At 39.7% G+C, this 24,959-nt stretch overlaps 2 protein-coding genes across 7 annotated transcripts in view; one reads left to right on the top strand and one right to left on the bottom strand.

The window, feature by feature from the left end:
- The window catches only part of MIA2 (MIA SH3 domain ER export factor 2), a 59,557-nt gene extending 54,134 nt beyond the window's left edge, over positions 1-5,423 (top strand). For all 5 annotated transcript variants that reach the window (XM_050953855.1, XM_050953857.1, XM_050953858.1 and 2 more), the window contains 3 exons: positions 647-723; positions 1,249-1,480; positions 4,885-5,423. In XM_050953855.1, the coding sequence (XP_050809812.1) occupies positions 647-723; positions 1,249-1,480; positions 4,885-5,042 (467 nt within the window). In that variant the 3' untranslated portion in view covers positions 5,043-5,423. The remainder of the gene's footprint in view (positions 1-646; positions 724-1,248; positions 1,481-4,884) is intronic.
- Positions 5,424-14,768: 9,345 nt separating this feature from the next.
- Positions 14,769-24,959, bottom strand: part of FBXO33 (F-box protein 33) — a 29,096-nt gene continuing 18,905 nt past the window's right edge. For both annotated transcript variants that reach the window (XM_050955729.1, XM_050955728.1), the window contains 2 exons: positions 22,601-23,286; positions 14,769-16,765 (listed from right to left, as the gene is read on the bottom strand). In XM_050955729.1, the coding sequence (XP_050811686.1) occupies positions 16,494-16,765; positions 22,601-23,286 (958 nt within the window). In that variant the 3' untranslated portion in view covers positions 14,769-16,493. The remainder of the gene's footprint in view (positions 16,766-22,600; positions 23,287-24,959) is intronic.

Raw genomic sequence — 24,959 nt, forward strand, 5'->3', positions numbered from 1 at the left:
GATTAAATTTATCTTTGTTTACAAGACAGATCTAAAACAAGTAGCAACAAGGCATTATGGGGAAACTTGCACTATGATTCTTTCTCAGCCTGATCCAGGTTTGATATAGGGAGTGAGAGAATATTGCAGTCTCCTTGGTGATTTTGCTAAGATTTCTGCCATGTGTCTGTTGTGATGGTGGCCATCTTTGTAGGCCTTCAGACTGAAGGATAGACCACAGAAATTTAGTTGGACCAAAAGTAGCAAACCTTAGTGGTGTGGTGTATACTAAGATGTATGTTCCCAGGCAAGGAAGATCATTCATGTTATAACTGAGAAATATAATATCGAGGACAAAAAACTTTATTTGACCAACAGCAACTTAGAAAAACTGCAGCAGGTTGTGGTGCTAACATGGGATGTTTATCCTCTTCCTAAATGCATATGATAATGTTCAGGCCCAGATACATGATCCTTAATTGCCTCTTAGCATGTATACAACTGCTAAGCAAGATACCATATCTGACAGTATCCAACACCTCCCCCTCCCTTTTTTTGTGTGTGTGGGGGCGGGCAAATTGTTATTTTGCAGTAAGTTATCTTGTTTGGGGAAGAAGTGGTGGGAAAATGTATCAGTGCTACTTTACTTCGTTACTTTTCAACACAGATGGGCAAGCATCTCCAGAAAATAGTCTGAGGACAGAGCCAAGTGGAAATGGAACTAAAGACCATCCCAATTTTAGTGTAAGTAATGATGAACAAAACTTAAATTGTGCAAGGATTTTTTAACCTAGTTTGTTCTAACATTAAGGTAAGATTTTTGTTTTGTTTTGTATATAGTAGATCAATTATGTTCCAGTTTGTTCCTCTTTTATCACTTTGAAAAGACACAAATCTGTGTGTAGCTTGTGATAGCACCCACAATGTACTAGGCATGTATCCAAGCACATATATAAGACAACACAGTCCCTGTCCCAAATTAATTGACCATCTGAAAAACTAAAGACAAAAGAATGTGGGGAAGGAGATACAACATATAGTGATCAGGGTGTTGGCTTGCGCACACTCATTTCCCCACCTTTTTTTTCCTTTGATGGTTCCCAACTGCATTCTTCGAGATGAACTAGCAGGAGATCTGGCAGAGCCAGCAATAGAACCCAGGCTTCCTCACTGAGTCCTCCACCTCCTTTCTTGAAAATGCAGGCCTCAGGGAACAGGAGAGCTCTTTTTCAGAAAGCTAATTTACCAGTTTCTGATTTTTTGCTACAGAATTTCCTAAATGTGTCTGATCACTCACTTGCCTCTGAAAGTGAAGCAAATGGATCAGGGTTTGGCTCCCCGCCTCTCCCTCCAGTGAGAGCTCCTCTGCTGCTAGTGGATCCTAGAGGAGCTTTTATTAGAAGAGGACCTCCTTTCCCACCTCCTCCTCCTATTGGCATGTATGGACCTCGTGAATATTTTCCAAGAGATTTTGCTGGTCTACCACGTCCTTCAGTGGCAAGTATGTAATTTCTCTTTGCATTTGTTTTCTTAATTAGTTTAAATGCCCTAAAACTACCATCCTCAAGGTGTATATGTAAATGATATTCCTAAGCTTACTGTATTTCTCTAAGACCTCTTTTGGTGTTGGTACAGTCTTTCTTCTGCGCACCCTCTTTTCCTCTCCTCCAAATCAAGCTAATGTGAAGGGAAGACAAAGTAGCTAATTTTTCATAAAGTTACAGTTAAGTCTTAAGTTTTATCCCAAATCTATCCATCCTGTTGCTCTTGGATAATGTACTACAGAACAGATGTACAAATAATGATTTTACAGTTAAGGAAACTAGGCCAGATCCTCTAGCCCCTCCCTGTTTCCCAGCAGGTATAGAACTGGCATAACCAGTTCCTATGCCAGTACCCCCTCAGCATAGACAGGATGTTTGGTGGGAGGAGTGGGTGGCACTGGCAGAGTGCACTGCACTCTAACTGTTGAGGCTCATAGCCTGCTGAGGTAGGTTAGAGCAGTCCCCAGGAGCTCTAATTGATGCTAGGGATAGAGAAGATTGGCCAACAATTTCTTTAGAACTAAATTTTACTGTACCGTAAGTGTGCACTTAGACACTTAATTGGTATTGTACAGTTGTCAGGAGATGTCTACAATGTATCTAGGAGTGAGTCTTCCAGCTCAGGTTCACTGACTTAGCATACTAAAAATAGCTGTGTAGTCATTCTGACTCAAGCTCTCAAGCCCACCCCAAGGCTTGAGCGCCCAAGCATCAATGTCCAGGCACTGTCTACACAGCTATTTTTAGTGCACTAGCCAGAGCTCTGCTATGCAGATACAGGTTGGGAGGCTCCCTCCTACATGCAGCGTAGATAGTATTAGTCTCTACAGCAGAGGTGGCCAATCTGAGCCTGAGAAGGAGCCAGAATTTACCAATGTACATTGCCAAAGAGCCACAGTAATATGTCAGCAGCCCCCAGCACTTCCTGCCCACTGGTCAGCGCCCCTACTTCCCTGCATTCCTGATTAGCTGTTTTGTGGTGTGCAGGAAGCTCTGGGGAAGGAGGGGGAGGAGTGATGGCATAGCAGGCTCTGGGGAGTGAGCAGGAAGGGGTGGAGTGGGGGGAAGGGCCTGTGGCAGAGCCAGGGGTTGAGCAGTGAGTACCCTCCAGCACACTGGCTCTGCACCCACAGGTTGGCCACCCCTGTGCTATGGTTTCTTTATATACTTACACTAGCTCTTCACTTTTAAAATATCTTCTGCCTTTTGATAACAAGCCATTAGACAGCAATGTGAACTAAATCACACACTAGCTTTAGTTTTGAACTGGAAGCTATGTAAATGAAAAGTTAAATCATCTACAACTGGATAGCTTTTATTTTAGTTAAAGGAAATAAACTGAGATCCTCTCAAGTTCTAGTGTTCTACAATACATGTGATACAAGTGCTTAGAATCTGCCAAATTAAGTACAGACCAAGAACAGTAGAGAAGATCTGAAGAGATATGGGTACTTGGTAATTCAGTGAGGGCAGTAGGAAAATGCCTCACCACAACAGGAAGGCTGAGTGCTGGTATAATGCTACTGTTTCTGTTGCTCTATTTCTGCTGCTCAGAAGATTCTGTAATGGGCAAACCACTAACTGCCCCCAGACTGAAATCAGGGCTTGTCTTTATAACTATCTCAGAGAACTGGAAGGGACCTGGAAAGGACATTGAGTCCAGCCGCCTGCTGTCATTAGCAGGATCAAGTGCTGATTTTGCCCCAGATCCCTAAGTAGCCCCCTCAATGATTGAACTCATAGCCCTGGGTTTAGCAGGGCAATGCTTAAACCTCTGAGCTATCCCTTTGCCTCTATTAAGACTCAACCTATTTCATTGGCCTACCTAGGAAGTAGAATGGAGTATTGCTCGCTGTAAAACACTAATTCTGCTTCATGCACAAGATTGTTCTCATGTGGTAGCCTCTTCGGTGACAGATCTGTGGCAGGAGAGGAGAAGCATTGTGTTGGAATTTTGATAAGTTCTAGAATCTGAAGGCTGGTCTATACTATACAGTAAGGTTGACATAAGTCATCTTAATCTGCCTAATTAAGTCAGTGTCTATACTACAGTCTTCCTCCACTGACAAAACTTCACCTCAACAAGAGGCATAGGGCTTATGTCAAAGTAGTTAAGGTGATGCAGTGTCTGGGTAGACACCACATCTCTGACAAGACAGCCAATAGGCAACGTAAATGTCACAGAAGAAACCTGGGCAGCTAGAGCCCACCTGTCCCCTGCTCTGGTGGCTTACCTCCCTCTAAGCCATGAAAGTGACAGGACAGCTGGTTCCTGGTGGGCGGGGGGGGGGGAGAGGAGGAGGAGGAGGGTGAAAAGCTGAACCCTGTTCTCCTAGGGTAAGAGGCCCCAGGAAGCAGGGGAGGGAACCCCACCATGAGCCTATGGAGTAGAGAGACCACACTGCCAGTCTTAGGTTGGTGGAAGCACTCCTGGTGAGGAGACACACTGCTGTGGCTGTAAGCAGGGCTTTGGAGCAGCAGAATTGTTAGCTTCCATGCTCAAGCCACCATCTTGCTCAAATGATCCCATATACCCCAAAGTAGGCTCTGCAAAAGGCAACAAAACCTCATGATCAAATGTATTGGTGCCATTTAAAATATGTGCCCAGGGATAGTTGTGTTAGGCACATTTTATAAATTCATACACTAGCTCTGTAGGAGGGACAAGATTGTGCTGCACTCAGCTTTGGCTCTATTTTTATAGGGTGATCTTGTCAAAACCATTTAGGGATATTTTTAAAAGGCTTTAAGGGACTATTTACTGAGGTTATTTTTTTTCATTTTCTACCACCAAAAGCTTAACTAACATCCTCCAACTTTTTAAAGGGCTGTGGGGCTTTACAGTATATTAAAGCATTTTTTTTGTAAAGTCCCTGCTAACAGTCATCACAGTTCATACTCCACAGGTAGACTTGGATTGTATCCACTGTCTATCTCCTCCAGGAACACAGGCCTTTACAAATTGAGCAAAAGGAGAACCATGCAGAATGCCATACCTCAAATACATATGACTATTTGAGATGGCAGTGACATACACATACCTATGTTAGCCCTTGTTACATTGCAGTACCCTGTAATTGGATACCATTGAGAGGTATAACATGGTTTGGTGCATCTTCTACCTCTCTTCCCATCCTAGACTGTAGCACTGGAAATTTCTTAACACCTAGTATAAGTCTTGGGTTTTCTGGTATTGTATCTTTTTGGTTGTTTACAAACACAGGCCCCTGTTAAGTTGTAAATTATTAAACTGCTAGAAGACTGATTGGCACAGTGAGAAAAGAGCACCTAGTCTGTATTTTTTGGATAATGAAACTTTAAAAATGTAACTAGCTAAATACTTTATATAATCTTTAAACAGTGAGAAATCCATTTCCACTGAGGCCTTTTTCTCAATATCCACCACAAAGAGCTGGATCTTTTCCATCTTCACTTGAAAATAGGAGTGAGCCTCCTGGGTTAATTCATCAATCAAATACTCCAGCTACAGGACATCCAGAGGCACAGCAAGACACCTGATGCTGTTGTCTGACATCTTGGGAATTAACCTGATGTACTGTTTCTGTACCTGTAAGATCTTCAATTAAGTAACTTCTGTTACTTAAGGGATTCTATATAAGTACTTTGCTCAAATTGAAGCTTAATAGAATAATTCTCAAGATAGTGTTTTGTAAATAAGGATAAATTAAATGGTTTCCATTGTACAGTAGTCATTGTAAATTAAGTATTTTTAATTGAGTCACCTCTTCTGAAGGTGTACTAAACTAAACTAGAGTAACATTGAGAATTGTCCAGTTAGTCTCAGCTGCATAGGAAAACTCTGCATGCAAAGAGTGGTGCTTGCTGTAGGAGTAAGACAAAATGTGAAAATAAATGAATTAATAAAATGCAGTCACTAAACTTGTGTGGTGGTAATGTTAAACTGTTCAATTTCTGTATAAACTATTTGACTCTCTCTCTTCTCCAGTCAACTCTTAACATGTGAACCTACTGCAATGCTTGTAGTCTCTAAAGTTTCAGTTAAATTGCCCAAAGCCCTTCAGCTCAAATGATTTGTATTAGTTTAATACTATACTAGACAAGTATAAATTTCACTTAAATGCAATTATGCATTTATATTGTTTAGCTTACCCAGTGGGAGAAGAAAAATAGATTGAAAGGGAGAGCGACTTAAGCCATTCTCCATACTTGACACTGAGTGGAGGAAAGACAAGTGATATGTCAGTGACCTGTTACAAACATGTTTGTTAAAAGCAAGACCTGGTGCACCAAGGCAAGCTGAACTTACTATGACAGCTTTGCTTGGTTTGAAAAATGTGGGCATTTTAATTATGAAATCAGTACATTTTTCTCTAGTGTAAAATCCATTTACACTTAATTTGAGAACTAAAACTGTAGGGAGAAAGGGGGTGGCTAATTAGGCACCTAACTTGTTTTTAGGTACTATTGTGATCCACAAAAATCCCACTCAGCTGCTGCCTGATGCTATAGGAACCTGTGCTGCTTAAGTTTCTTCACCCTTGCACACTGCAGCTTCACTCTAGGTACCTGGGTGTCTATCTCCTGACTGAGCATGCACACTACTGACTCAGGTAAACAGCCAGCTACCTTAGTACTACTTACTGCTGCCAGGAGGGACTCACAGATTAGGAGAGATAGGTGTTCAGCTTCCCAAGTTGTGCAGGGGTGGTGGGGGGAAGAAATGGGCAGAGGACCACCTACCATACAATCTTTACCTTACCTGATAGGGTTAGCGCACACATCCCTCTCATAGGTATCTCCCATTGGTTCACATGCTGAGTTTGTGGATCACACTGTTGTTCCTGTGATTTTCTAGGTGCCATGGTATTCACTATTGCAACAGCACTTTGTGGTTTATACCCAAAATACTTTTGTAGTGACAGTGTAAGTGTACTACAGAACTGTCAGTAGTGAAGGCAGGTTCGTGGGGAGGCTGGGATACATGCGTTAGCAGAAACATCAGCTAGTTAATACTGAAATTTTCAATTGTCATTTCCCCCACTGCAGTAGGTGTGGCAGTTCTTCCCTCCCACACCTATGGTTTCAGGCTCAGGAAGACCAGGCTCAGTTCATGTTTCCACTGTTTTTGCATTCAAAGGCCAGAATTGTTTTTAAATTTAAATTAGGATAGCTTTGCATCACAGGGTAGATTCAGCTGCTAATACAGAAGGCCTAGGTTACAAACAAACTGCTCAGAATTTTGATCATCACGTGCCCCCTCCCAATACAATCAATCTTCCTCCATTTAATTTGCCAGACTGCTCTGGCTGGATGCTTCATGAAACAAGCATGTGCAAAAAATAGATTCATCAGTGCTGTATGTATTCTAGGGCAGTGTGCCAGTTTGAAAAGAGCAACAACTATAGGCCTAGTAAAGATGATGTCAAATATGCTGGCTCCTGTGGATCTCCAGGGGCAAAGGAGACAGCAGCAATAGTAAGGAAAAAGTGATCAAGGATCAGGTGAAAATCTAATCAGAATGGACAAAGTGGGCCAGGACCACCTGAACATGGATTGAGATAAATTAAAACATTTGGTGGGGTTAGACACTAATAAATGGCAAGGTTTCTTTGAAACATTGCTACTATACAAACAAGCACAGGCTGACACGATAAGGCCGTAGCATCGGCAGGGGTGCACCCCATTTCAAATGACTAGTGATGCTTGCTTCTGAGTAAGAGTAGGCAGGAACTTGCAAGTAGTGGCATTTCCTACTGTTTTACATCCATTAAAAAAAGTGGGTAGGGTAATTGTCTGAATCAAGTGATTCAGTATGTTACTAGGAAGCCTCTGAAGTCTTTTAAATGTTCCCACCCTTTGTGGAACCTCTGCTTGTGCTTACAAAGGCCTATGGCTTGGGAAAGTGGTCCTGACTGTTGACAGTTGATAAATGGGTAATGCAGCTCACTGATGCACTTGATTGCACACAGTGGCCCTCTCTTAAGACTACCTCCCATGTTCTATGCTGTACTGATAGTTGCTGTAGGAGAAACAGCCATTCCTGAACCTATCCTAACATTCCACAGTCCCCATGAGCTACTCTTTTTGGCATATGTTTAAATTAGAAGACTAGACCTTAGGCTGTTCATCTATTCAATCACTTCTGTGAGGTGAAAGATGTATTTCATAGGAAGTCAGTGCTGTACCATGCAATTACATCATATGCAGTTGCTGCCACTATGATTGGGACTCTAACAATCCCTTTGGCTAGTAAAAAGAACAGGAGTACTTGTGGCACCTTAGAGACTAACATTTATTTCAGCATAAGCTTTCGTGGGCTACAGCTCACTTCAGATGCTAGTAGTTTGTCACAGTGGGTATTCAGAAAACCCTGTATTTGAATCAAGCAATATCATCATGGGAATCACTCTTGGAGTTAAAGGTTGCCCCATCTTACATGATTAAGTGGGTTTTAGCCCACGAAAGCTTATGCTCAAATAAATGTGTTAGTCTCTAAGGTGCCACAAGTATTCCTCATTCTCTTGGACAATGCAAAGCACGCTTCTAGAGCAGGGTATGGGAAACTTAGTTAGCCCAAGGCAATTTGTTAGCTCAGCCTCTGGTATACTTTAAACTTTAGAAATGTATAATCTCACACAGATGAAGTTATCCCCTTCTTGCTCGCCTTTGGTTAGTTATGCTGTAGCATACTGAATGTAAGCAGCAACAACAACAAAAAAATCAGCCAAGTGTCTATTTAAAAATGGAGTAGAGAAGAATTCAACTACATTTTCTCATTGTCCTTTAAAAACCTTTGACTGAAAAAAAATAGTCAACCTTAACATACATATAAAAATTAGTGAGTAATACTGAAGCCTGACATAGAGCTGCTACCACAACCTCTCCTTAAGAAAAACCCAAACAACCCAAACACATCCATCCAAAGACCAAAAGAGCACTTAGAAAACAGTCTTCTCTAATTACCAAGATCTCCCATTATACCTTCCCACCCTCTCCACCTAGAACTTGATAACAGCTGCAAACCCTTTACAGCTCAACTCTGCTACTTCCCCCAAAAGCCACATTCTTTTATATTCTGCCTTCCACCCCAAGCATCCAATCCTGACTTCAATGCCTTTAAGTTGCTACACACTATTAATCTGGAAGTTACCACATGGAGGGTTTATGCAGTAATCATTCAGAAAATCAGTTTCTCGCAGTGTAAATTTGAAAAGGGACATGCCATTTCAGAATTTTTGAACTGTTTTAGAATTCAGTTATTGTTAATTCTGAGAATGTCTGGTGTCCTACAGAAGTGTCTTTTGGGCATGCTCAAGAACACATCCACCAAAACTTCACAGGCCCCCATTTTGTCTATCCTTTATAACCTGATTAATTTCAGAGTTCTAGCTGTGGTTACTGGCTATCACTATGGTAGAACCTCAGAATTATAAACACCCAGTTATGAACTGAACTTGACCAGTCAACCATACACCTCTTTTGGAGCTGGAAGTACACAATCAGGCAGCAGCAGAGACAAAAAAAGCAAATACAGTACAGTGCTGTGTTAAACTACTAAAAAAAAAAGGAAATTGTTTCTGTGCTTGTTTCATTTAAATTGAGACGGTTAAAAAGCAACATTTTTCTTCTGTGCAGTCAAGTTTCCAAGCTGCATTAAGTCAACGTTCAGTTGTAAACTTTTGTAAGAACCATATGAACAACCTCCATTCCCAAGGGGTTCATAGCTCAGATTCTACTGTACTATAAAACTGAAGGCGGGGGGGGTGGAGGAGTGGAGAAAGAGGCACACTATACCAAAACCAGTGAATCTGATTTTACGCCCATTGTTAAATACAAAGCCACGTGTTTTGCCTTTTACTCTGATTCAGTTATAGAAGTAAGAGTAGGTGCACATTTTTACACTGAAATATGTTTTTTTGAAGTTGACATTGTCCCTTTATGTAATGACAACTTTTACACACCTGCTCTAGCCTATAACTTAAATGCCTCTTTTCACACAAAGCATTTACTGTACTGCCTCTGAAAAGGCAGTAGAGGCTTTAGCTTCTGCTAACCTAATTGGTCCTAGCTTGCTAGATCGAGTCTGCTTTTGACTATTCCATAAAGATGAACAAAGGGGAAAAATTAAAAATATTTTTCCACTTAAGATATTTTCCCCAAAGTTTTGCTTGCATAACACCAGCAACTTTTTAGATATTCCTGAGAAGTGAGAATTGTCCATATCCAAATTATTTGGACATTTCTGTTAGAGCAAACTTGATATCAGTACCTGCTAACTAGTGAGCACCATACTTTGCACAGTAGAAGAATGTAAAATCATTTTAACTCTGTTGGAGAACATAAGAGCCCAAAATAACCCTACTGAGCTGAAGTTCCTAAAGCTTTGAGACCCAAACAGAACACAGATGTTGGGTAAACCTCACTCCTTTGCAAAATCCTTAGTAGGACTTTCTGCCATCATGAAACAATCATCTTACAATACCATTCCTAGCAACCTCTGACTGTAGACATATATTTTCTACAAGGTGAGTAGAGGGGGAAGGAAGTCATGATTTTTTAAAAATCAGGTAACATTTCTAAGTTTAGTTCTTCACTTTCTTCTCATTTTATAGTCTTAAATCAGGAAAGGATACTTTGCACTTGTTTAGTTTCCTCATTATTTAAAATTTGTTTCTACTTAACAGATTTTCTGAGAAGTTTCACACTTAAAACAGTCACCTATGCCAAGGCAGACAAGTCCAGGGCTCTATTAATAGCCTTACTATGAGAATACAAAACACAAAACTGATGAGCAAAGAGCCTGTGGTACATTTGCAACCACCCCCACATTTCAATACAATGAACTGCCATGAGTTAAGAAAGATGAAATGTTTACACTAACTATTTGCTGCTCCATCAGGGTTTGAAGTCAATCCTCCCTAGGTGCTTTTGAAGATCTTACCCTCAACAATTTAGGAGCTTAAAGTTGTGCTACTGTAAACACCTGCCAATTTTTTTTTTTTTTTGAAAGAGTTCTAACTTACTGTATTGAATGTGTCTAAACTTTTCATGGTTAACAATGAAGCAATTTTATTTTGCCGTGACAGCTTTTATGATACTAAAAAGTTTAATACACAATTCTAGCCCCTAATGGTGCAAACATTTTTTGTGCTTAAATGGGAGGATATACAACAGCCCCACTGAAGTCAATGAGAGCAAAGTTCTGCACCAGTGTTTACAGGATCAGGGGCTTATAAGCAAAATATTTTTGGAAAGTTAACACTTTAGTAAGGTTCAGATAAGATACCCTACCAGTAATGGCATTTTAAACTCCCCACCCAGCACTTATAGTTTAGTTCATTATAAATTTAAATCTAAAGTTACAATAGCACACATTTTCAAATTTATTTATAGCACCTCAACCTTTTTTGTTTTTTTAAACAGAAAAATTCAAAGTCTTCCACTCTGATATCCAAACTCAGTTTATTAGGTTATATTTATGAAGCTATTAGTCTGATTTACACTTATGAAAACTAGGAGAGCTAGATCATGTATATTTCCCTAGCATTGTCCAAAACTACAAGGTATTTTACCAACACTTTATCCACATTTTTTATTGAATTTTCCAATTTGGAGGAATCTAAGATTTGCAGTATCAGTTCAGACTAATCATGTTTCCCTTAGGGTGCAACATTCCACACACGTTCAGAGGTTAAATAAAGATGGTTACTGATCAAAGGAAGATTTGTAAAATTCAAATACAATTGTGTAAGTAGATAGCCATTATCAAAATGTACTTCAACTGTACATATGATTATTTTAAGTTTAAATATTCTAGCTATTTATGTACAAACCTTTAACAAACACAGAATTGGTAGGTAAGGTCCCCTGAGAAGAAAATCTAAGGGAAAAAGGAATTCAGGAGAGCTGGCAGTTCTCAAGGAGACAATATTAAAAGGCAAAACCGAACTATTCTTATGCAAAAGAAAAGATAGGAAGAATAGTAAGAGGCCAACATGGCTCCACCAGGACCTCTTTAATAACCTGAAAATCAAAAAGGAAACATACAAAAATGGAAACATGGTCAAACTGATATGGAGGAGTACAAAAAGAACAGCACAAATACGTAGGGACAAAATCAGAAAGGCTAAGGCACAAAATGAGTTACACTGGGAAAGGGACATAAAAGGCAATGAGACGACGTTCTTTAAATACATGAAGAGGAAGAGAAAGACGAAGGAAATTGCAGGTCCTCTATGTAGGTGGGAAGGAGAGCTAATAACTGATGACATCAAGAAAGCTGAGGTGCTTAATTCCTATTTTGCTTTAGTCTTCACTAAAAAGCTTAGTAATGCCCCGATGACAAGATACCAACACAATTACTATTGACAACCAGGGGGACAGAATACAAGCCAAAATAGGGGAAGAACAGGTTAAAGACTATTTAGATAAATTAGTTGTATTTAAATCAGCAGGGCAATATGAAATTCATCTTAGGGTACTTAAGGAACTAGCTGAAGCAATCTCTGAGCCATTAGCAATTATGTTTGAGAACTCCTAGAGGACAGGAAGTCCCAGGAGACTGGAGAAGGGCAAACATATTATCCATCTTTAAAAATGGGAACAGGGATTTACAGACCAGTCAGCCTAACTTCAATATCTGAAAAAATACTGGAGCAAATTATTAAGCAATCAATTTGTAAGCACCCGGATAGCAGGGTTATAAGGAATAGTTAGCATGGATTTGTCAAGAACTAATCATGCCAAACCAACTTAATTTCCTTTTTTAATAGAATTATTGACCTAGTGCATGGGGTTGGGGGAAGCAGAAGATGTGATATACCTTGATTTTAGTAAAGCTTTTGACATAGATGTGCATTACAGTCTCATAAACAAATGAGGGAAATGTGGTCTAGATGAATTTACTATAAGATGGGTAACACCTGACTGAAAGACTGTACTCAAATAGTAGTTATCCATGGTTTGCTGCCAAATTGGGATGGCATATCTAGTGGGGTCCCACAAGGGTCAATCCTGGGTCCAGTATTATTCAATACATGTATTAACAATTTGGATGATGGAGTGGAGAGTGTGCTTATAAAATCTGCACATGACACAAAGCTGATAGGGGTTGCAAGCACTTTGGAAGACAGGTTTAAAATTCAAAATGACTGGCAAATTGGAGAATTGGTCTGAATTCAGCAAGATGAAATTCAATAAAGACAAGTGCAAAGTACTTCACTAAGGAAGGAAAAATCAAATGCACAACAACAAAATGGGGAATAAACTGGCTAGCTGGTAGTACTGCTGAAAAGAACCTGGTGGTTATAACAGACCACAAACTGAATGAGAGTCACCAATGTGCTGCAGCTGCAAAAAAGGCTAATATGATTCTGGGATATATTAGCAGGAGTGTTATATGTAAGACACAGAAGGTAATCGTCCTGCTCCACTCAGCACTGGTGAGGCACCAGCTGGAGTAATGTCCAATTTTGGGCACCACAGTTTAAGAAGGATGTGGATAAATTGGAAACAGTCCAAAGGAGGGTGAGAAAAAACAAGATTAAAAAAAAATATAGAAAACCTGATCTATGAGGAAAGGTTGAAAACCCCCCCCCACAAAACTGGGCATGTTTAGTCTTGAGAACTGATGAGCAACCCGATAGTCTTCCAATATGTTAAGAGCTGTTAAAAAGAGGATGGTCAGTTGTTTTCCATGTCTACAGAAGATAGGACAAGCAGTAACTGGTTTAATCTGCAGCAAGGGAGATTTAGGTTCTATATTAGGGAAAACTTTCTAACTATAAGGGTAGTTAAGCTCTGGGGCTTCCAAGGGGCGGGTCATGGAGTCCCCATCACTGGAAGCTTTTAAAAACAAGTTGGACAAACACCTCTGTCAGGGATGGTCTAGTTTTATTTGGTCCTGCCACAGCACAAGGGGCTGGACTTGACTTCAAGGTCTCTTCCAGTCCTACATCTCTATGATTCTAATAGCTAAGAGAAAGAACATGCATTCCTTTGCATTAGTCAAGAAAATGAACCATTTGTTCTGCTGTTCTAGGTCATTCTTACCCTTAAGTCTGGGAAATTAGTTAAAAGCAAACAAAAGGAATGGTTTAGAAAAAGAAACAATATTTGCCACTAGTTTTAAGAATGAACAAATTTGATGCAGAATAGCACCTCTCTCTAGGGCTTACAATCTAGTCATACAAAACACTGGACATTAACATGGTTGGGGATTTTTTTTTTTGTTTGTTTTTTTAAGCAAAGGAACACTTATTCTCTTCATTAAGTTCTACTTGATTTTAGCTTCCTCCTGGAAATCTGGAGACTTTAACCTTAAATTCTAGTTGAATAATGGTAGCACCCCTTCTACTGCAAGCTGCTTTATAGGCAGTACTGGGCTTACACCCTGAGTCCTGGATCTGAACCCACAATCCTAGTGCTCAAAGGCAACAATCTCATAATGACACTTGTGCATTTCTGCCTTTCATCTGATGTTACTGTAATAAGAAGCAGGCCATAGTTCTGTTTCCCCTCTCACCACTACTACCCACACCTAAAGCTACTTTCCTTTTCAAAAGAGGATGGATTAAATGATTGTTTTGTAGACTTAATAAAACAAATTAAGGAGACCCTGTAACACATCTTAGCAAGCAGCATGGTTTATATGATCAGTAGTAGTTTATCCTAAACTTTCATCTTCAATAATCAGGATTAAACTAATTTTTGGCACACAAGCACACTGTAAACAGCCACTTGACAGTTCTCATGGCACAGCTAGTCACTGCTATGGTGTGGTAGTTCTTTATACCAGTTTACCAAACATCTGCAGTTTTCATCCACAATATGTAATTAGATTTATACAAAATAGATAAAATGTCAAACTGAAGCATTGTAGGTATTTATAATCTATTTAATAGTGGGACACTGACATGAATACTACAGTTTTCTAGAGCACATTTAGATTTTGAGTTAAGCAGTTGCAACTGGCGCAGGAATTTCTCAGTCAGTCAGTCTTCTATATTCTACAATCTACAATTTACTGTATCAGACTGTGCAAGAGTCGGTCTGTGCTAGCTGGTCTAATTTTTAAGTACTTTATCAACATTTTTGCAAAATATCAGCCAACTAAGAATAATTTACTGTATGGTTTACTTTAGACTTTAAGCTTTGCTGCACTTCAACACAATGGGAACTAACAATTATACACAATTTATGAATGACTGCTGCAGCTTAATGCTAAAAATCCTCATGCTGATACAATAAAATATTTTACAATGATCAGTTTTGAATGCTTTATTCATTGATTAAAAGAATATACATTTAACATAAACCATACAACATCAGTCATCAGTTCAAACATTCAGCTGGTTTCCTTACATTTTCTGTCAGGAGTTTTTTAATCTGATCACATTTATAAGATAAAATCTCACCACATCTGGCATATACACACACTGTGCCAGTGGATTCACTCTACTGATGTACATATAAAATCCGCATGGTATGTGCTCACTGGAGACAAAACAGCGCACACCTGTCAAAAGGTCATTTTAATATAAGATGGTAAAACCATTTGTAAAACACATATAAACTTTTTCCATAAATAGAATCATATCTGGACATCTGTTGCATAAATTGTGTTTTCCAAAGCTTACAATATAGCAGCCAGGTCTCAGCACTGCTGGGCACCCACGTTGGCCACTTACTTTAATTATTGCAGACTGTCCTTTAACATTAAATGCACAACATTCGTACCACTTAAAACTGGGGTCAGGTGGAAGTCTCACAGAGACCACGTCTGTACCGCGGTTGCCCTGAAACAGTTAAATCGGCTTTTAAAGCCTCTCAGATATAACAAGATTTTAAAACATACTTCATGGAATGTTCTTCATGCATCATAGCAGCTCATACCTGTGATAGAACACGCTTTGTATTTATTTCCTTTCCTTCCTTTACATTCACTATTCACAGTGAAACAGGTGCATGTTTGTTTAAGAGTTCTGAGGTTGCTGACTGAGCCACAGCACAGCTGTGTACCACAGGTCGAAATTCGACCTTATATATTACAATCTAGCAGTATCTGGCAGACCAACAGTTGGCCTGCCCCTGCCAGCATGTGGGCACTTCTTCATTTTTAATCTATTCTTTGGCAGCTGACACAGGCGCTGACAGAGAAAGTCCAGTGACTTGGTTGCTAGGGATTTCACGACTAATGTTTGTTTGCAAGAATGTACATTTAAATTTATATCTTCATTGTTATGGTTTTACCCCATCGGAATGTGTAAACTTGTATTTCCTTTTAAATCTGGGCCCAAAGCTAACTCATATGGAGAAACTGAGATCATGAGAATAAGAAGCTATGACGAATTTTCAAAGGATCAGAAATCCTACAATTTATAGTCTTAAAAGCTCGCAAATTCAGGTGAGTAACTGGAAAAACTACACAATGCTACAGACGACTGCTTAATAAATGAGAAAAAAATGTAGCGAGTAGTAGTAATTCATGCTTCAGAAACTGCATGTGAAATTAAAGTGAAAGTTTACAGTGAACTGGCATTGGGTAGTCTTCTCTTCTATTTTTTAAAGCCTAATAAGTAGCATACTACCAGATTATATGACAATGATTGCATACAAATCCACCGGGCTATGGATAGTTAAAAATTGGCTCCTGAGCACTAAACTCCGACATAATAGTAAAATAATAGAAGATGCAGTTACTCAGTAAAAAATATAGTTAGCCGGCAACCTCAGACAACCTTCGGCTGTATCTCTATAAGGTTTGGTAGACAAGTCCATTAACCGTGAAAGCCCTAAACGTTGCCACTTTCAGCTTCTAAACCAATACCCGACTACGTTCTTTGATCAAGAAGTAGAATACACATATATAATTCTATATATCTAATACTGATTAAACACAGCACAAAAGGGGTTAATTCACACTACTGAAAAACATAATAGGATCCTACTTGCATATGTAACCACAGGAATTGTAAATAAAAAAAAGAGCTAAATGCCTTCACTGAAGCTTTGCATCTCTCTATAAAAATGATGAGTTGGCTCGGTGAAGACACTGAGTAATTCTATGTCCATGACTGCATGCCAAGGTCGACCCAATCCAAGGGATACCTGCTCAATGAGGTTATGTACTGGATCCACATCCTGATCAGCCAGTTCACCTTGGTCAAAATCAATGCTTTCTTCTGTGACTTCAAGCACTTTCAAGTCAGAGCCACGAAGACGAGCGATTGCAATGAGGTTATGTGCCCACACTGTGTAACCTGGGAGGGTGGGGGAAAAAAAGCGGTCACTTCATTGCAGAACTGCTTTAATAAAGTGTTTAAAACCTGAGAACCTGACTAGAATGCCTTTTCCCCAACTGATTTTGCTTCTTGTCCATTTGGCAACCTTTTTTCTGCATTTCTTAAAAGTTACAAGCCATAAGGCTCACATTTATTCTTATCAAGAGAGGAAAAAAAATGTCAAAACACATTGTAAGTAGTTCCCCCTCCCATCGAACTTCGTTGGATCTGCTCCCTCCCCCTACAAAGAATAAATAAATCTACTACTCCTACACATTTTTATTTAGACTTTGGGACAAACCAAATATTTTAGACCTAAACTACTTGACAGTTTATAGGTGTCATGTGCAAGGAAGAGTGCATTATTAATCATCTTAAGTGAAAGTATAGGTGTAAGTACTGCATTAAAACTGTGTTTGTAGTACAAAGGAATTCTAAACAGGTTTGATTTTGCTGTGTTACAGTTAGACCTATTTTCTATGACCAGATTCCATTTTCGCAGTCGTGATCTTTCCTCACAGATCATGGCACTTTTCATGAAAACCAAGTCCCTTTAATGCTGAAAACTTTCACTCAATTGCAAAATTATCTTAGCTGAAATTAAATATGACAATTATAAAATTGTCTCTGCTATCTACTAGAAGTTCATATTGTATTTCCCCCAGAAAGTGAAGAAAAAGGCAAATTATATTCTCAATTACTTGTGAACTTGCTTTCTGTAGGTTGGCTGAGAAAACATGCTGGGTTCCTCCTACCTCACTGATACCACTAAGCACAATCCAGGATTTTCCTCCTCTTTAGGGTGCTCTCCCCTTTGCTTCTCCAGTTTATTTTGAAGTAGCTATAAGCTTGCTCTTCTTCCCACCTAAGATGCAAATTCTCTTGTCGAAGTCTGGACTTGGAAAGCCCAGCAAAGCGGATGAAACTACAGTCTCATCCAAGGCACAGAAAATTATTTGGTAAATACAAACAAGGTTTGACTCTCTCGGGAATGGTCTTCAACAATGTAGATAGTGGATTCTGTATAGCAGGCAACCTGTGAGAAAACATCTCAGTGGGGAAGGGGAGAAGACAGTGGAGGCTGAATTAAATGAGCAAGTATGATGAAGAAAGGGGAATGAGAATCTTTCATCTATTGCCCCTGAAGCTTCCCACAGACACACTGCTCAAAGCACTCTGCAGTCCAGGGCATCTGCAGATGCTGACATGATCAGTGGTAATGCCTAACTAAAGAGCAAAGAGCTCTTAAGAGGCAACTTTGTAATATTCACTCACTGATGCTTTCCTTGTCTAGTGCAATGGGCTGGAAGTCTCAATGTACAAGGAACATCAAGAGGCCTAGAAGGCTGTAGGATACCAAACCCAATCAAGAACTCCACTTTTAGGTACTACTTTCCAGAAGAATCTTGGACAGTCCACTATATAATTCAGAATTAATAGGTCCTTACTGAGAGAAAGAACAGGAACACTCAAGAACAAAGGGGGTAGCCAAACAAGGATGATTCAGGTACATGATTTGGAGGAATGCTATTCCCTGGATTACCCTTCTGAATACTAAGGCAGCTATCATGACCCCTATAGCTTTTCATGTTAACTTCTGGAAGCAATGACTATGCTTCTGGTAAGATTTTAGAAGCCAGAAAGGACCCCAATCCAACCAAACACTTCACAGCAGGTGGGTGGGGGGGCTTTGTAGAGATCTCTTACATCATGAAATCTTGAAGCACCTCTTCCCCAAAGTCTAAGATTGACTCAGAGATTGCCTTTGCCCCACAGGGAAGATTATCCCCCCTTTTCATGCAAGCTAGGTGGGCTTGCTTTTCAGCCCCCGAGACTGCCTCGGTACTTCCTCACTCTGATTGCTTCAGAAAGATTCACTCTAAGGTAGGTAGCAGATGTTTCTCTGTGAAAGCAGACAAAATTCTTAAGGCCCCAGTGACAAAGCACTTTTTCAAGAGGCACTAGTGAAGTAGATTTCTTTTAGCCTTACCTGATCAAGTGACAAACAGTAGCCAGACAGATGCAGATCAAGTAAATCCTAGTTACTGACTAGTCACCATTCTCTGAGCTGTCATAACTAAGTTACAGAATAGTTCATTCTGGCTTGAAGGCCATTTACAGCCTTTTTTGAGGAAAGATATCAGATAGAAAGGGATTAAATTGTTAGTGGGTGGCATTAAAACCCACTATTTGGTTTTTGTTTTCTATAAAGAACAAAATTGCTGTGTTGAGCTTAAAAGGGTTTATTTTATCATTACGTGTTCCTGAGAGGGTTTTTGTTTTGTAATTGTTACATATAAGTACTTAGACAAATTGCAAGAGGAGGGGACAGGTATGAATAGATTTCATTAACAACTTCTGAGAGTACAGGGAATGGATGCAAGATTCTCTTCCCCTGCCTCTCCTCTAGCTGCTACGACATTAGATGTAGTTATCAACAAGTCAGACTCCCTTTTAAAAAAAACAAAAACATTTCTAAAGTTAACATTGAGACATTTTACACTGCCATTCGGGACCTAACAGGATAGAACTTGTGATTTCTGAATTGTAAGAAAGTTTAGAAGCTGTCCTGTTTATAAGAACAATAAAAACAATGCTTCCTTAAAAAGCAGTAGAAATTATGGAGAACAGAGCATCCAATATGAATATTTTAGCCTTTTCTGAAAAACCTAAAATTGATTCTTAAGATAAACTGCTGCATTTGGAACCTGTTACAGCAAAAATGTAGTGTTCACTTCCAAGTTCTTAAATATTTTAAGTTAACACAGAACTTAGATGTTATTTTTATTCCAGCTGACAAAATAACTTCCAGGCAGTCTGGTAGCACAAAGAAAAAGAGCATATTTTCCTAATTTAGGCAAGTTACGAGAAGCACAACTGAAAGTATTGCATCTTGAGATCTGATTCTACCTATTTGGGCATCTGTCTTTTCTCCCACTTAATAGACAATAAGTTACACTAAGTTACTATCTTTTAAATAGTCTAAAAAGATCTGACAATTATGTAATTTCCAATTCTCTGCGTATTAAAAACTATTAAAATTTTGCTTTTCTATTGCTTTACCTGAATGTTTGCTGGATAGACATGTGACAACACTATATATTCTGATGCTGGATTTGTTAGCTTGTAAATTTACACAGCTATTTGTTTATATTAGATATGTCTTGGGAGGATGTCTGAATTTCCCCCCCCCTGTATTGTGAGCAAAGTTTTTGGAATAATAACTGCATCAAATCAATAACAATTTGGTTAAATTTTAAAAGTTAGGTGGCTAAAGCAAGGCACCTAAAATCACATTCAGTCACTTAGGGCACAGCTATACTAGAGAGTTTACAGCGGCGCAGCTGCACTGCTGTAAGCTCTCTAATGTTGCTGCTCTAAACCAATGGAAGGGAGCTCTCCCAGTGGCTTACCTACTCAAGCCCCTGCGAGCAGCAGTAGCTATGCTGGCAGGAGAAGCTCTCCCACCCACACAGCGCTATACTGGTGCTTATGTTGGTGTAACTTAAGTTGCTCCTGGGAGTGATTTATTCACACCCCTCAGCGACCTAAGTTATGATGACAAAAACTGTGGAGTAGACATAGCCTCAGATGTGCTGGTTGCACAGAATTAGAACTGACATTTGACTCTAGGAAACTTACAGCGATTATAAAAAAAAAAAAGATCAAAGAATTTAATCTTCCCTATCTGATTTCCAATGGAAAAAGAATTAAAAAGTTTGTCATCTGAAGACTCTTTCTTGCAAGTATCTGACTCCCCCCACTTTGGGGCAAACAGTGGCGTTTGAACCCATGCCCTTTGGTGCTAAAAACATGACCCTCTGCCACTTGAGCTAAAGGATTAAACACCCCCATCCTGCAAGATGTTTGAAGAAGGAGCAGGGGTCCCCGCATATAGAGAGGATCACGGGATTATCTGTAAGCCCTAGCAGACTCAAACCTTTTGTAGCTGGTCCACATAAGATATGAAGAGCCACACTAGTGTTACACTAGTATTTCATTTCTCTATATTTGTTAAATGAATATTACCTACTTTTGTCTGCTGCAGGTCACTAGTTGAAGTCAGATAATACATAAGAGCAAATTCCTCTCTCTCTGAGCCTAAGTTCAGAATGGATTAGAGGTTCAGGCCATGGCTACACTAGAGAGTTGCAGCGCTGGTGAGGGGGTTACAGCGCTGCAACTTAGGATGTGGCCACACTTGCAAAGCACGGCCAGCGCTGCAACTCCCTGGTTGCAGCGCTGGCTGTACACCCGGTCGAGCCTCGGGTGTAGCGATTCCAGCGCTGGTGATCCAGCGCTGGTCAGCAAGTGTGGACCCCACCAGCGCTTTTATTGACCTCCGGGGTATAAGGAGGTATCCCAGAATTCCTGTCCACAACAAACCGGAAGAATGGGAGAGCTTGGAGTTCAGCCAAACTGCTTATTTAAAAAACAAACAGAGCTCCTGTTTGCTGAGCGAGCGGAGGCAGGCAGGGGAATTACTTTGGAATGTTCACAGCTGTTTGCTTGAAGAGAGAAACAGCACGCTCACACGGCAGAGGGGGAGGGGGAAGTCCCTGTTGAGCAGATGCTTATCTGGTCTGACGGCTATTTAGGAGTACATAATTTGCATTTAGTGAATGAGAGAGGGGTGGGCGAAGGGGTCAGAACTTTTAAAATGATTGAAGGTAGGCACTGTGTGTCTTCCAGTCCTTAGAACTTGCAAGGCAGGGAGCTGAGAACAGTGTCAACTCCAAAAATCCATTCTCTCTGTCTCCTCCACGCTCCCTGTCACATTCCACTCCACCCCCCTCTTTTGAAAAGCATGTTGCAGCCACTTGAATGCTGGGATAGCTGCCCACAATGCACCACTCCCAACAGCGCTGCAAATGCTGCAAATGTGGCCACACTGCAGCGCTGGTAGCTGTCAGTGTGGCCACACTGCAGCGCTGGCCCTACACAGCTGTACGAACACAGCTGTAACTACCAGCGCTGCAGAACTGTAAGTGTAGCCATGGCCTCACAGTAATAAAATAGTTAGTACAGACAATTTATGACTAGTGTATGGAGGCATTTGGCCAGGCACTCACCTAAAACTACTTCAGGGGATGAGAAATGAAGTTTATGCTACTCTCCCTCCTGTAAGTAGATCAAACTGAGAGAATATATTCCAAAAACTTTGTCAGCCAACACTTCAGCCTGTTATCTGCTGCTAGATCCTCACTAGATTGGTAATACACATCATCTCTCACCCTTGCTTCATTGTGGGCCATACATATTTACAACCAGGAAGTAAGATCACCTAACTCTCCCTGCAAAATGACTAATGCTAAGCAGCAAACATTTCCAATTCTCATATCCACAAGCATAGATACTCTCTGGATAATACACAGTTTAATGTAATAAAGATCCTCCACACACTCAAAATAAAGCTTTCCAGAGCATAGAGTATTATACACCAGCTTTTTTTTGGACCCTTACAAGAAAAATTCTCAGTCATCCTCATTTACATGAGCAACCTAGTAAACTCCAGGTGAGAGCAGAGTTGCATAGAAAAATTTGTTTACAATCAGTAACTTACTAGTTACGTGATTTGTTATGGAATAACTAACAGTATGTGGAATGACTTTACACTTTCAAGTTTGATGGTATGAGAATGTTTTTTCAGTATCTTTATAAAACAGCTTCTACAATTAACATCTCCTGCAGGACTTTTTAGGGCAGTAACTAACGTTATTAATACAAAGTGTATGATTGTGATTTTTAGAAATAAGACTGAAGCATAAAAAAAATTCAAAGTCACTTACTATGTTTGGGCATAGAATTACCTACCATGAACTGCTAGGAGAGAGAGCCTTGTGCACCTCCACGCTAACAAAACCAGTGGATCTTCATTACGGTTGTCACTAAGATCTGGGAAACCAGACATATCTATCACATCATTCATTAATATAAAATGAGTGAGAAACTTGTCATACTGCCTGGATATGAGGTCAACAACAGCCCCTGAAACACAAGTGATGTAGCTGTCAAAGTGAATCCTCTCTAGTGGGATACTGGGCTTAAGAATTCTTAGCATGTCATCACTCTTGATATCAAAAGCCATAATATAGACCCGAAGATTAGTGCTGTTGCGTGTCAGTGCCTTCCAATTCTCATCTTCTGGCATGTTTTCCAAGGACTTGTGCATTATGGAAATTTTGTGGACCAGAAGAGAGAGTCGATGCAAAGGCACATGGTTGCTATCAGCCAGGACTCTTGCCATTTCAGCTGTAAAATCACAGAAATCCAAGGCGAGTGAGCGCAAATTCACAAAGCGCTCCAATTCAACTGCAGTGATAAGAGTGGTATTACCAGGGATGTGGTTGTCCAGCAAACTCAGGTGTTCCATGGTGTTGGCAATGGGGTTTGATAAAGATGACAATGATGTGGGAGTGACTATTTGCAGCATAAACCCACAAGACAGCCACTTCAATTGCCTGCTATTGGCCAATATTTCTTCAAATAGCTGTTGTATTCTGCAAGAAAAACATAAGCAACAATGACCCCATTAAATATGACTTAATGTGGTAATACAACTGCATAGCATTCTATATCTATTCAAGAAAGACTCCTCTCTTTCAGTTAGGGTGCAATTCTGTAGCTGTGCTACGTGAAGAACTCCTTGAGTAGTCAGTGAAAGTTCTGTATGTATGGCACCTGCGAAATCAGGCTCTAAACTACTTTAACTTCTACCAAACTCAAATGATGCTGCAATTGTGATTTATCTTGGGAGGGGAATACATGTATTGATTGCTCTTGTGGAAAACGTTGCCCTTTGAAGAGAAGTATCCCATATTTCTCAGCGCCAAACTTTTTTAAAAACAAAAGTTTAAGGGAATCCATCCAGCCATTTTGGGGTTATACAGATATGAGTAACTACTACTTTAAAAAGCCTCTGATGCTTCATGCTCTGATACCTCTAATGCAGTCCCTGCCCCACCCAGCCCAACAGCAAGCTTAGTATGTACAGTATATAGCCCTAAAAATGTGTTAATGCTTTTTGCCAGATTTGGAGAAATTTGGTTTTGAAATATTTGAAACTGGTTAGCTGACCACATTCATTACACCTCTCTCAAGTGCATACAATAGTGTGGTTCTTAAAATATTTTCGTGTGTGCATACTGGATCATTCCTACAATTACCAGCAATTATAAGAGTTTAAGTTGGAATGAGCATGATTTGGGCCTGGCAATATTTTAAAATTAGATATCCGAGTATCAGATTGATGTGCCTTTTTGGAGAAAAAAAAAAAAGTGGTCCAGGCTCACCACACAGGAGGGGTATCCTGCATCTATCCTGACCATCTATCCCATCCCTGTAACATTTTATGAACAGATCTTTAAGTTATATATTCCGTTCACATACCATACCTAAGAGAGGAAGGAATTTGATTTGAATGTACAATTGTGAATCACACAACTTCAGCAATGTAGCTAAATGCTCTGGACTGGCTCTAAATAAATTCTTTGATCACGTCCCCCACAGCTGCTAAAACCCAGCTGGATTTTTCTCTTCCTCACCACTGACAAATGCTCTTCTGAGCACATAGAACACATACTGTGACTAATATACATGCATGCATATACACCTTCATGTGCAATCTATAGCATTTGTCACTTAAGAAGGAAAAATATAGTATTTGCAACAGGCGAATTGGGTCAGGTTAAATATGTTCCTGTTTAAAGGCATCGAGGAATGCAATGCAAAGATCTGTAACACAAAATTAAAAAGATAACCATGCCAAAAAATCAAGTGGTTCTGAGCTAAATTGCTACATAGTACACACTGTGTATACAAAACACACACACAGGCAGTAAAGAACATTATGTAAAGGGCAACTAATCCCATAAGAAAATTAAAAATGAAAAAGATTGCCTATGTGCATGTATATCTTTAATAAGGTGCTATGATGAGCTTACCATTCTAGCACATTTTATCTTGCAATATCGTACATAGTCACTTAACACATCTAATATTTTAAATTAGTTTTATAAGTCTTCCTTCTGCAATATTTATGAACAGTAAATTTGAAATGCATGCATGTTCAATGTGGTATTACTGCATATGCCTAAAAGTTTTCTTGTACAGTTCTCTCAATTTGATGCCTAATAATTTAAGCTGTGCTTCTCTAATGACTAGATGCATGTTT

Source organism: Gopherus flavomarginatus, chromosome 5 (assembly GCF_025201925.1).
Source record: "Gopherus flavomarginatus isolate rGopFla2 chromosome 5, rGopFla2.mat.asm, whole genome shotgun sequence".
Classification (NCBI taxonomy): Eukaryota; Metazoa; Chordata; order Testudines; family Testudinidae; genus Gopherus; species Gopherus flavomarginatus.